This window comes from Tachysurus vachellii, chromosome 1 (genome assembly GCF_030014155.1).
Source record: "Tachysurus vachellii isolate PV-2020 chromosome 1, HZAU_Pvac_v1, whole genome shotgun sequence".
Taxonomy (NCBI): Eukaryota; Metazoa; Chordata; class Actinopteri; order Siluriformes; family Bagridae; genus Tachysurus; species Tachysurus vachellii.
Genome location: NC_083460.1, coordinates 663688 through 677785, shown reverse-complemented (window position 1 = coordinate 677785; position 14098 = coordinate 663688). Strand labels below are relative to the sequence as shown.

The 14098-nt window shown below is 40.2% G+C and overlaps 1 protein-coding gene across 1 annotated transcript; it reads right to left on the bottom strand.

Annotated features, from left to right (window-relative positions):
• Window positions 1–9500: 9500 nt before the first annotated feature.
• On the bottom strand, window positions 9501–10529 carry LOC132842873 (uncharacterized). The gene has a single exon (XM_060865817.1). It carries the CDS (start codon window positions 10527–10529, stop codon window positions 9501–9503), a length of 1029 nt encoding a protein of 342 aa, XP_060721800.1.
• Window positions 10530–14098: the final 3569 nt, after the last annotated feature.

Sequence of the window (14098 nt, the reverse complement as noted above, 5' to 3'; positions counted from 1 at the left end):
ACAGAAAGGATTAGTGCCCACAGGTTTGGCTCTCTACAAGCCATTTTTTTGCATTCTTTTTTTTTACATTTACAGCATTTGGCAGACGCCCTTATCCAGAGCGACGTACATAAGTCCTTAAATCTCTAACATTGAATACATTAATGCTGGCTCACTAAGTTACATACTTAAGATACCATGAGTTTAAAACATTTGTTCAACGTTTCAATGAAAAAGTGTCAAAGGTGTTTTTTTTTTTTTTTTTTTTTTAAATGCAAAAGATAAGGAAAGAAGTGCTAGTTGAAGTGTTTCCTGAATAAGTTCAGTTCAGTTCAGTTCACTTTATTTATAAAGCACATTTAAAACAGCCACAGGACTGACCAAAGTGCTGTACAATAACAGGTGTTAATAAAAAAATACATAGAAAAATAAAAAATGATATTAGAAAAATAGAATTCAAAATAGAATTAAACAATGCAAAAATACACACTAAAGCACTAAAACAAGCAATAATATAACAATTAGAAACAGTAAGAAGAGAATGAAAAGGAAAAACTATAGAAATAAGTAGGTCTTCAACCGCCGCTTGAAAATAGCCAGTGACTCAGCTGTCCGGACCTCTAGGGGAAGTTCATTCCACCGCCTTGGTGCCAGTACAGAGAAGAGTCTTGTAGTAAACTTACCTCTTACCCTGAGAGATGGTGGAACCAGTCGAGCAGTGCTGGTAGATCGGAGGGTGCGGGGTGCAGTGCACGGAGTGATGAGGGCTTTGAGGTAAGAGGGAGCTGGTCCATGTTTGGCTTTGTAGGCCAGCATCAGTGTTTTGAATCTGATGCGTGCAGCTACCGGAAGCCAGTGGAGGGATCGCAGCAGCGGGGTGGTATGCGAGAACTTTGGCAGGTTGAAAACAAGCCGGGCAGCTGCATTTTGGATCATTTGCAGAGGACAGATTGCATTCATAGGTAGACCTGCCAGCAGTGCGTTGCAGTAATCCAGTCTAGAAATGACAAGAGACTGAACAAGTACCTGAGCAGACTGTGTGGACAAAAATGGCCGAATCCTTCTGATGTTGTAGAGAAGAATCCGACATGAGCGAGTCACATTAGCAACATGAGAGGAAAAGGACAGTTGATTGTCCATGGTTACCCCAAGGTTGTGAGCTGTGACTGAAGGGGAGATCAGATCGTTGTGCAAGGATATAGCAAGATCATGACCTGGGGATGAATCACCTGGGATGAACAGCAGTTCAGTTTTGCTAGGATTGAGCTTTAACTGATGAGCAGTCATCCATGATGAAATTTCTGCCAGACATGCTGAGATCCGGTCAGAAGCTGTGGCAACTGAAGGTGGGAAAGAGAAGATAAGTTGTGTATCATCAGCATAGCAATGGTAAGAGAACTCACGTGAGGAAATAACTTCCCCAAGAGAGTGAATATACAGGGAGAAAAGAAGAGGACCAAGTACTGAGCCCTGTGGGCCGCCAGTGGAGAGTCTGCGTGGAGCACGTCACTCCCTTCCATGTTACCTGATATGAGCATCCTTCCAGGTAGGAAGCAAACCATTCTCAAGCTGATCCGCAAATCCCAAGACTCCTGAGGGTGGATAAGAGAGTCTTATGGTTGACCGTATCAAACGCTGCTGAAAGGTCAAGGAGGATAAGGACAGATGACAGTTTGGCTGGTCTAGCAGCATGTAGTTTCTCAGAGACAGCCCTTTTGGATGGAATCCAAATCCCCTGTGGAATGAGCTGCTTTAAAGCCAGACTGGTTGGGGTCTTGGAGGTTGTTCTGTGAGAGATAGACAGACTGTTGATTATAGACAATGCGTTCAAGAATTTTAGAAAGAAACGAGAGAAGTGATACCGGTCTGTAGTTACTGATGTCTGATGGATCCAGAGCGGGTTTATTTAGGATGGGAATAACCCTTGCTCTCTTGAAAGTAGTTGGTACCTGACCAGATGCTATGGATCTATTGACGATAGTGGAAATGAAGGGCAGAAGGTCTTGCGAGATGGTCTGGAGCATAGTGGAAGGGAGTGGATCCAATGGGCAGGTGCTAGGATTGCAAGACTGGATGAGCTGTAAAATCTCTTCTGCTGCTACAGTTGAGAAATGCAACAACAAAGGTGTAGGGGAATCCATACTCTGAGATATAAGTGCAGTCGGGGCTGAAGTGAAGGTCTGGCAGATTTCCTCAATCTTCTCCTGGTAGAAAGAAGCAAAGTCTTCTGCAGTCAGGGAGGATGAAGAAGGTGGAGCCGGGGGGTTGAGCAGAGAAGAGATGATGTTGTGGAATTTCCGAGGGTCATGTGAGGAAGCTTCAAGCTTTTCCTTGTAGAAGGAAGTCTTGGCAGAAGTCACATCTGAGGAGAACTTGGCAAGAAGTGTTTTCTTGGGTTTAGTGAACATAGGGCAGAGGAAGTCCATAGTTGAGGAAAGAGAAGAGAGGAAAGTATCTGTGGCTGAGTCCAAGGGTAGTGATGAAAAAGACTCAGGATCAGGAAGGGAAGAAAGAGTGCCAGAAGCTACAGAAGAAGGGGAGATAGAGTGAAGGTTGCGGCAGGTAAGAGCAAGGGGGTGAGAGGTAGTTTTAGGTAGGGTAGGGAGAGTGATGGTGAAGGATACCAGGTGATGATCAGAGACGTGTAGTGGGGTAGCAGTCACGTCTGTAGCTGGAGAAGGACGGGTGAAAACCAGGTCCAGGACATTGCCTCCTTTGGGTGTGGGGATGTAGCTGTTGAGTGTGAGGGTGAATGAGTCGAGAAGAGACAGGGGGGAAGAAGATTGAAGCTTGTCAGAGGGGAGATTGAAGTCACCAAGCAGCGTCAGTGGGGAGCTATCGGAAGGGAAAACACTAAGCAGTGTGTCCATTTCTTCCAGGAAGTCACCTAGGGGACCAGGAGGGCGGTAAACAACAATGATAACAAGGTTGATTGGAGAGGTAACTGAAATGGCATGGAATTCAAAAGAGTAGATGGTTAAATGTGACAAGAGGAGAGGTGTAAAGCACCATTTCTTTGACAGCAATAAACCTGTACCACCACCCCTGCCTGTTTCTCGTGGTGAGTGAGAGAAAGCATAGGCAGAGGATAAAGCAGCTGGTGTAGCAGTGTTCTGTGGGGATATCCAGGTCTCTGTTAGCATTCTGTGGGGATATCCAGGTCTCTGGTCAGGGCAGGTGGCAAACAATCAGAAACAAAAGTACAGAAACAGATCAAAACATAGGGAATCACAAACGGACAGATATCGCTCAGAATGACAGGCCAGAGCAAGTCGAGACTTCAAGTTCCTTTAAATAGGAAGTGAGTGATTGGAACCAGGTGGCGGCGTAATCAGTCCCGGGTGGTTATGGGAAGTGTAGTGCAAAAGTAGTTAGTATTCAGGCGAACGTTCCCTCTGGTGGCGCTCGGGGGATGCGGCAGGTGCGTCATTCTTGACAGTTCCATTGCTGACCTGCCCTTACCGAGAAAACAGCCTGAGCAAAAGAGACAATGCAGTCTTCCCTCACTGCTCCAATGGTTACTCTAACCTCGCTTGATCTAAACTGTACAAAGACACATAGTGGAGGAGGTGCTAATGTCTGATGTCTGATTTTGTCTGATTTTATAAATTAAACTGATATTTACTCAGAATACTACAGTGGTGGTAGTGGTATGGTGTTTTGTCCAGTATTTTTAAGGCTTGTTTATATAGAGTTTCTAATGGTTTTAATGTTGTAGAATGCGTATTAGACCAGCTTATTAAACAATATGTTATGTGGGATAGAATCATGGAAAAGAAATATAATTTAGCAGCTTCTGTTGAGAGGAAGTCTTTAATGAATCTAAAGTTTACTAAACTAAATTTAATTCTATTACTAACTTTTTTTAATGTGAGTTTTTAAATTGAGGTTTGAATCTATATATAATCCTAAATATTTAAATTCTGTGATGACCTGTACTCTATCTCCAGATATTAAAATTTCGACTTTTGTATTTATATTATTTTTTGAAAAGAACATGGAAACTGTTTTAGATATGTTCAATTGCAGACAGGATTGCTCAAGCCAGATTAAGATCAATGACATGACCTCTGTTAGTTTTGAGGCAACTTCCTCTGTAGATTTTCCATAAGCCAAGATAACTGTGTCATCTGCATACATCAAAGTGTCACAGTTCTTACACAAAGATGGTAAATCGTTAATATATATACTGAAAAGAATTGGAACTATAATTGAGCCCTGTGGAACACCAGTTGATAATGGTAAGGGTGTAGAATTATATTGGTCAATTCTTACGCTTTGTGAGCGAGATAAAAGATATGAATTAATGAGGCTAATGAATTTGGAAGAGAAGTTAAATGCATGAAGTTTATGCAGTAAAACTGAATGGTTAACTGTATCGAATGCTTTGCGAAAATCCAAAAAAAATTGCTCCCACTGTCCTTCCTTTGTCCATATTTGATTTAACCTTTTCCAGAAAATAACATGTTGCTGTCTCTGTAGAATGATTAGCCCTAAATCCAAACTGCATTGATTGTAATGGAAAGGAGCTGCAATTAAGATGATTAGTGATTTGTTTAGCAACCAGTTTTTCAAAAACTTTAGATACTGTTGGCAAAATGCTAATAGGTCGGTAATTAGATGTAAGAAGGGAGTTACCACCTTTAAATATAGGAATAACACTAGTAAGTTTCCATGACTCAGGAAATTTCCCTTGATCTAGTGACACATTAATGATATGTGTTAGTGGACCCATAATTGACTGACCTATTTGTTTTATCATGAGTGTGTCCATCCCATACACATCTTTTACGTTTGAGGACTTAAGCTGTGTAATTGCCTTTTCCACATCGAATATGGATACAGATTTTGGATATAGTGGGAGCTCAATTAGCAAATCTGAACTCTGAACAGGTAAGTTGTTATATTTCACAGGGAAACTTTTGGCTATGGTATCAACAGAATCAACAAAATACTCGTTTATTGTCTGTGCCACAGCAGATCCTGCAAAAGCATGCCATTATTCTTTATATTTATTGAATTAATACTAGAAGACGTTTTACCTGTTAGTTTATTGATCTGTTCCGAAATCGCTTTTGAGTTACCATGACAGTTTTTAATGATTGTGATAAAAAAGTCTGCTTTTGCTTTTCGTATTTGTCTTTTAACTTTATTCCGTAACAAATTTTTGTCTCTCACAAGATAGTTTTGATTTTATGGCTTTTTTAAGGTCATTGTCTCTATCTTTCATTAATTGTTTGATATCATCACTAAGCCAGGGAAAAGAACACTTTCTATTTTTATGTTTAATTGTGTTACGTCCAAAGACGTATATTTTGTCTTGTCCTGTGGTTGCTGTTGTGTTGTCTCCTGCTCTCCTGTGGCTCCTCCCACTGTCTGCTCTCAGGTCACCTAATTGCTTCCTCCCAGCTGCACCTGTTTACCAACCGGAAGGAAAGGAGTTTAAAAGCAGAGCAGAAGGCTCAGTCGGCGAGACCTTTTTCTCCAAGAGCATGATCCGTGTCCTGCCCGGTGCGGCGTATTGAATCCCATGTTGTGCTCACGATCCAATGTTCTAGTGATCAGTGGCTTTGGTGCTGATTGTTCTTTTTGTTATCGCATGTAATTTCGGGAACGGTAGGGAGGTGGGTGCCATTTTATTTTGGTGAATCCTTGTTTTCTCCTGTTTTGTGTTAGTTAGGGAGTGAGTTCAGGTATCTGTTATTTATTTTACTTTTGTGTTCTAGATTATCAAGATTTCCACTCCCCAGGCAGTGAACTTTTGTTTGTTATTTTGGCGTTGACCCCTTCTGAGATTTTGTTCCCTTCCTCTGTTGAACTTGAACTGATTTTCTTCCTGTTACTGTATACCCAGATGCTTAAATAAACCTTTAAATTCGATACGGAACGTTGTTGGTGTGGTGCTGTGGCAGGGTCCGGGTTATGCTCTTCCCTCTTTTTAATATGTTAAGTTCTAAAAGCCCCTAGAAACGCGAGCTACGTGCGGGACGTAACAAATTGTCACTGCAAATTCATTAATTTTTGTTTGTAAGCATTCAATAAATTTCTGGCTAAGTATTTCCAAATTGTTGTCCGATATTAGAGTGTCCCAGTTCATATGTCTTATTGCTGTATGAAATTCTTCCTGTTTACTATTTGGAATGCCGATGAACTTTTTTCTGGAATAAGCTACAAATCGCTTTCTGGTTAATTTTCTTGTTATCAGCACCATGTTGTGATCTGAGAGACCAGTTAACATATTGTACGATTTTGTGATCCATTCCGGATGATTGGTGAAAATTAAGTCAATTAAGGTGCTACAATTGTTTGTGATCCATGAAGGTCCTTTAACCATCTGGACAAGATTAAATCCATCCATAATTTTCTGCAGTTTTTTCCTTGTACTGTTATCATCCCAGTGTAGATTAAAATCCCCCATCACTATAACCTTTTTTAAAATCACACTGCTTTAACATTATCATAAAAGTCTTTGTTAGCAGATGGTGGTCGATATAAGACTATTAATGTGAGAGACATCTGAGGTGCAAGAGATAAATTTAACCCAATACATTCTAGATCAATTGAGGTTTTCCACTGTATTTCACTGCACTGTATGTTGTCTCTCACATAGAACATTACCCCTCCCCCTTTGGCATCCATTCTATCTTTCCTGTTGGAGACATACCCTGGAATAAAGAGCGCAGCAGTAGGGGAATTTTTATGCAGCCAAGTTTCGGATAGGCAGAAATAATCCAGATTTGATTCAGTCATCATGTGGATAATTTGATCGCTTTTTGATTTTAAGCTTTGGATATTTAGATGTCCGCCAAAGAGACCTTTTGGTTTGACTTTTTGATTCCAGATTATGCATGCATTGTTTACAGTGTAAACAATCTTCCACTTCCGGTTCATGTGTATTGCTTTATTGACTTTGAAGAGTTTGTGGATGTTAGCGGTACTCACCACGTGACGACCGCCGCCGCCCACATCCGCGGGAGCCGCTCCCGTCTCCGCAGGACGTCCACCCGGCGAACCACGGCGAAGTCCCGGACCATCCAGAACCAAGCGCCACACAGAAGCACCACCAAGCTCAGGGCTGACAACGGCAGCTGCTGGTGCACTCTCCACAGCCGCGAACCGCTGCCCCCCGGCGAATCATGCCGAAGCTCCAGCCCACCATCCACGCAGGAGCCAACACCACCAATCCATCCCAGCCCGATGCAGGAATACACGCGAGCCAACGCCAGATCCCCGCAGACACCGCCCGGGGGCACCGACCGCCAGAGACGCACCGGAGCCACAGGTAGTCACATCAGGAAGGTTTGCTCTGTCTGTTGTTTGGCCAGTTGGACCAGGGCACTGGTGGATGTCGCCCGACAAAAGTAGGCAAAGGCATATTATCATGGCATTGTCTGTTGATTTCTTACAAGATGTTTCTTTGCGTTTTCTTCTTTGGTGGTAGTGATTTGAAGCTGAAAGTATAACAGCCAAGGTGTAATCTCCGTGCCCAAAAACGCCATTGATATTGTTTGTTTGCACATGCTCATGCCAATACGCCTCCTTGTCGAACCAGTTGTTTAAGATCTTATTACAAGTTGTGTGTGTGTGACATTAGCAGAAAGCGGTTTTAACATTGACATGGAGGATAAAAACAAAGAAAGAAAGCGAAGAAAGGCTTATGATAAGGCAAGAAGTAGGACGTGTTAATATAGGATCAGCTTTCCAGTGCTGGAGAGAACTGAAGGAGCAGGAAGTTGGTCACATATTCACAGATTGGAGTTTCCTGAGTCAATAACTCCTGAGCTAAACGCTGTTACTACACAAATAACACCTCTTTTCTATCGTACTAATGTAGAGACACAGCTACAACCGTGTTTTGTGTATTAACAGCGTTTAGCTCAGGAGTTATTGACTCGGGAAACTCCAATCTGTGAATATGTGACCAACTTTACTTAAGACGCCGAGGCGCTTTTTTCCTTCTCGATAGGTGAGTAACGTTGGTTTTGTTTTGTTACACAGAACTAATATATGCCTTTGTCCTTTACATGATTATGCTTGTGTGTCATTTTTGTTTGTTTATCTGCAATCGTATTGTTCTTCCCTTCAGCTATGATAGACACATTTCTTTCCATTAGTTGCCTGGGTTATGTATGTATCTGTGGACGGAGCTATCAATACAGGGGTGGGACCCATTTGGGTTAGGGGCGTGTTTGTTTTGGTGAGTTCAAATGTCAACATTGGCTTTCAAACAACGGAGACCCCACCTTTAATTCGGTCGGGAGAAGAGATAAAAGCCACGCCCACACTGACAATTGATTGGTTGACTTACCGAAACAGGCCAGTCAGGATGCTCTCTGTCTTACATGCGCTTAACGACGCACACACGTACACTAGCACACACACGCAAGGTCTCTCGCTCCCCCTCCCTCTCTGTCTCGCATGCATGCTGTTGCTCGCTCGCTCTAGATTCCGGGAGATTGTAACTAATTTGCGGGCATCAGGGAGCCGCTATCAATATGCGGGACACTTGGGATGTCTGACTTATACTTCTGCTCTACTGCAGAGATTTACTGAACTTTCTCTGGATCAAACTGAGAGAAAAAATGATGAATAATTTTCACTCTTTAAACAAGTTATTTATTTTATTTTCTGTGTCAACTTTCACAAAAAGTCAGTAAAGCTTTATGAGAGTAATCTGTATGGCAGCTCTGATGGTCAGTCCTGTAATGAAGTAAAGAATTTAGCTTGTTTTACTGTTTGTGTGAGTGAGTGAGTGTGTGGGTGAGTGTGTGTGTGGGTGAGTGAGTGTGTAAGAGTCTTAGTGTGTAAGTGTGTTGCTTTGTTAGCATGAGTTCACACAAAGATATATAAGTTATAAAACACAAACACATAAATTCTATAAATATGTAGTGTATATAAAGCTGAAACACACGACACAGTGCAGCTCTGCTTAAGGCCACAATACACACAGCACCAGATATTCTTATAATAAGTGAAATATTTACAGTTATGACAATAAAATTTAGACACTTATACATATTTTTCTTGTCACAGTTTTATATCATTAGTCTGTAACTCAAACAACTGACAAATGTTTGTGTGTCATTGTGTTAAAGATCCCACCTGACAGAACAATAAGGGTTTATCTACAGGAAATGAAGATAATGAATAAAATAAAAGAATTACACAGTCATGGTTTTTGATATTTATATTAAAATGTTCTGAATATTCATATACTGTATAGATTATATGTATAAATATTTATGATGTTTATCTGTACATATACTGCACTTCTGGTTAGAGTCTAACTGTATTTTATTACCTTGTATTCATGTGCAATGACAATAAAGTTTAAACTAAACTATTTGTGTTTTTCCCCCAAATGTAAAATAGCACGGAGGCAAAAGTTATATATACATATACAAAAGAGTATATGATTAGTGTCTCAGTCTAATGAACGTATCAGTGCTGTTCTCTAACGTGTGAAATTAAGTTGTTGAAATTCTGTGCACAGTTCTGTGTTTTACCCAAATCGTCACTTTTCACACTAAAGTTTCCTCGTATTCTTCACTAATGTGATCGTTGTTCTTTTCATCAGAGTCATTGGCAGACACGTGGAGATTAATGGTACACGGGTTGGTGCTGGTTCCTGTACTGATCACTGCTACTGAGGGACGTCTGCTTGACCAGGGGCTTTCACGCTGCTCCCCACTTGCACCGGGCTCATGGGTCACACACTCATAACAGCACTTAGGGATTAAATGTGGGATTTCTGTGCTGAATTCCTCACACTGTAGACTGTAAATGACTGGACTGAGAACCTGTGACATGCTGAATAACAGGAAAGTGACGATTTCTCCAGCGATCTCCATGTGCATGCCGGAGATGACGATGTAAGTGGGTACGAGGTACAGGCTGAACTGCAGCATGTGGATGAGGATGGTTCGACGTGCTCTTCTGTTAGACCAAGAGAAATGACCTAATTGGTGACCCTCCAGACAGATGAGGAAGTAACTGCTGAAGATAAGCATCACCATGATGTTGAGAAACAGCAGCATGTTCATGCTGAACTCTGTTCCCTCCAGAGCTGTGGGGCACTTTTCGTCTGGGGAGATCACATAGTGCCATGACTTCTGTACAAACGCTAACGCCGTATAAACCAGTGGGTTTATCAGAGCCATGATCCATGCTAATATTATCAACAAGTAGTAGTAGTTCACCAGCGGTTCGAATTGCAGCGGGCAGCACACAGCGAGACACGTGCACATGCACATGAGGGTGAGGGTGAAGGTGATGCCACCCCCAAACACCACCTGGATGTCAAACAGGACCCAGCAGGTAAGGCGTGTGATGGGGAGATGCAGGGAGCGAATGCCGTGTATCACACTGCCCACAGCGTAGAAGACTGTGAGACAGATACAGTGCTGCAGGAGCAGATGATAGCGAACTTTATGGCGCAGATACTGGGAGCCACGTATCGTCACCAAGGTCACATACGTCAACACACCTACAACCAATAACACCACAGCGTGGACACATGCCTTCACCACGTCCAGGAGAATGTTGTTCATTATGACTGAGTAAACAAATAAATCAATTAATCATATACCTAATTAATTAATCAATCAATTAATCAATTAATGAGTCAACAAATAAATCAGTCATCTAACTCTTCAGTTTATAAATAAACCAAAGACTCAACTGATCAGTCAGTTATCAATTAATCAAAATATCCTTTTACTAATAATCTGTTACAAAATCAATCAGCAGAACAGGGTCGTTAATGTACAATATAATTAATGTACAGTATAATTAATGTACAGTATAATGTACAGTATAATTAAAGTACAGTATAATTAATGTACACTATAATTAATGTACAGTATAATTAATGTACACTATAATTAATGTACAGTATAATTAATGTACACTATAATTAATGTACAGTGCATTAATTATGTTTTTTGAACCCAGGAATTTAATCATTAATCTCTCCAGAGTTTAGAATTTGTTAATATTATTTTACTGTAGTTTTTTCTGGTGTTTGTGGCAATACACACGCACACACGCACACGCGCACGCGCATACGCGCACACGCACACACACAATTTTGCATTTGTGAAAAACAAGCCAATAACAGCAATTTTATCTTAAATTACACTGTTAATATTTAGCACTTAAATATTAGAGAGAGAGAGAGAGAGAGAGAGAGAGAGAGAGAGAGAACATCTTGGCTTGAACTATTTAGTGATTATAATTCATCTAAATGTTAACGGCTATAGATTGAGCAGTAAAAGCTCCTGACAGCTAGATTTCTCTGTTTAAACTTAAACAAATCAAGATGAAAAAACAGATTAAATATAAACAGTGACCTGATTATAACATTTCAAATAAAGTGATGAAGATTTGTTTCTTACCTGTTTAAAGTTGAAAATATCTGTCCGTAGAAGTCGGACTCGCTTTGACTACAGTACATCTTCTACGATCCCGTACTGATCGCTTTTATACACTTGCTGACGTGTCTAAACCCCCCCCACTCCCTCTCTGATTTCTTCTCTCCTGTACTGACCACCCCCCCCCCCACCCCATTCCCCTCTCTCTTATTTTCTCCTCCCCTCTCAGGCTATTTATTTGGAGGAGAAACAAAAAAAGATTTTTTTCATGAGCATGTTGAACAGCCTTACTCACCCAGTACTCTAAAAAATTATATGTATTCAGTTCCCTTTTTTATCTTGGACACTTAAAAAGGAACCTGTTGGTTTCTTTCGCCCTGGATCAAAAAGACATTTGGCAATCAGATAAATTAAATTTGATCTGTATCAGACTTTTATTTTTAATTGTTTTTTTTTTTTTCACAACATCCAATTACTAAGTGACAGTGACGTGACATACGGCTAAGTGCGGTGACCCATACTCAGAATTTGTTCTGTGCGTTTAACCCATCCAAAGTGCACACACACACACAGCAGTGAACACACACACACCGTGAACACACACAGCAGTGAACACACACACACCGTGAACACACACCCGCAGCAGTGGGCAGCCATTTATGCTGCGGCGCCCGGAGAGCAGTTGGGGGGTTCAGTGCCTTGCTCAGGGGCACCTCAGTTGTGGTATTGGCCACGATCTGCCCCATCACAACAACATGGTTATAGATTACATTTATGGTCATCACATTTTACATTTTACATCATATATATATATATATATATATATATATATATATATATATATATATATATGTATAAATCCAGTTATTCTACAATTAATATTATTTACCTTCAACCAAATCCAGTTTCAGTGATGAGCGTTTATTTAATAAAGAATTCATTCACTGATTATTACATGAATGAGCAGGTTTAACATGCATCTAGAGGAAATGGGCTAATTTTACAACAAGGAAAAAAAATCATACATCCATTTATAAAAGAGAAAAAAATTTTCTCTCCAGGTGAAGTGTTTGTTCTTATTACTCACATGCAGGCTTTCTCAAAAAAGGAAAAAAAAAACCAGCAGCAGTTCATTACAAGACCGATACAGAAATGTCAGCAACATGTTCCATAACTGAACAAACCATAAAAGAAGTTCTGAAGTCTCTGTACATCATTGTGGATAAAGGCATCTGCCAAATGCCATAAATGTAAATGTAGCTTTCTTTTTCAGGACCTGGACCTGTTTTTAGCACCATATAATAATACAAAAGTCAAGTATTTCCATGAAACACCTGAAAGTGCATCTTGTGGGTAAACTGAGTTTATTACATGTACAGGACGAGACATCGTAGCACGTGTGTCTGGACGCCTTCAGTGACGATGCCAACATCTTCACACTGGTCAGTAACCTGCGCCTCATGGTGTATGACCACATGGAGTCCTCGTGTGCTCTTACACATCTATTAATCCCTCACTCTTGTGCTGTTCAAACCCAAAGTCTGTTTTTTTCCTCCTCAGAACACAAAAGAATAATTTTGGACAATTTTTCCTGCTCTTTTCTGCCTAAACAATGAGACAATAGTGAATTCATTTTTCTGAAGATAAAATAAAAGTAAATAAAATTAGTGATGAAGAGTGTGTTATATTTACATTCTGTAACAGTTACAGCGTCTTACTGTTTAATGGAAATACAATAAAAATGATTAGAAATGACATGGAAATGGTTCATGGACACAGTAAAGGGTTTCATGTCATTTTATATTTGTACTGTATTTCTACACAGTAAAAACAGAAGTGTTAATTGAACTCCTAAAGAGTTTCAGATTAACATTTGGTCCCGCTCTAAATCAGTGTAAAATTTACTCTTTGGTCAGTTTTTAGAGTTAATTCTACTCAATACTGTGTAAAAAATAACAATGAAATGTGTAAAAGTATTTAACTCTGTAGTTTAATTACACTGTTAAGAGTAATATAATTACACAGTATAGAGTTAATTTATCGACAATTTTACTTTTATAAAAATGACAAAAAAAAAAAAAAATTTACTTTTCATTTCTCTACAGTGTTTTAAAAAATATATAGATCATAAGATGCAGTGTTACTGAATTATAGAACAATTAACTACTATCCAAATAAAAACAAGCACAATAACACTAGACCACAGAACTCACAGTTTATTGTAAAAACATAAAGCTTTTCAATGTCATTGAATTTACGCTGCAAACCCATTACCTTGTCTCTGACAAACATGCATAACATCATTATACCTCAGTGAGACAGTGAGACTTCCTCAGTGAGACTTCCTGGTAAAATAAAGGTAAGTAAATGTGTAACATCATAAAAATGTTTACCAGAGAAAGCAATATGGCACGAAAGGAGATTTCTGACATTAGTATGTCAAAAGGCCCAGGGTAATGCAGGCTCTTTTCAAGTCTTGCAGCTTTCTTTCTTCAGTCGAAAACAAATTATAAGCTTTTTGAGGAAAACATTTTTCTCCATATAATGAACTTCCCCCCCTCCTTGAACCGCCACCTTATTGTGGTGGAGGGGTTTGCGTGCCTGAATGATCCTAGGAGCTATGTTGTCTGGGGCTTTTTGCCCCTGGTAGGGTCTCCCAAGGCAAACAGGTCCTGGGTGACGGGCCAGACAAAGAGCGGTTCAAAACCCCTTTATGAAGAGAAATATAGCAAGGTCCGTGACGTCGC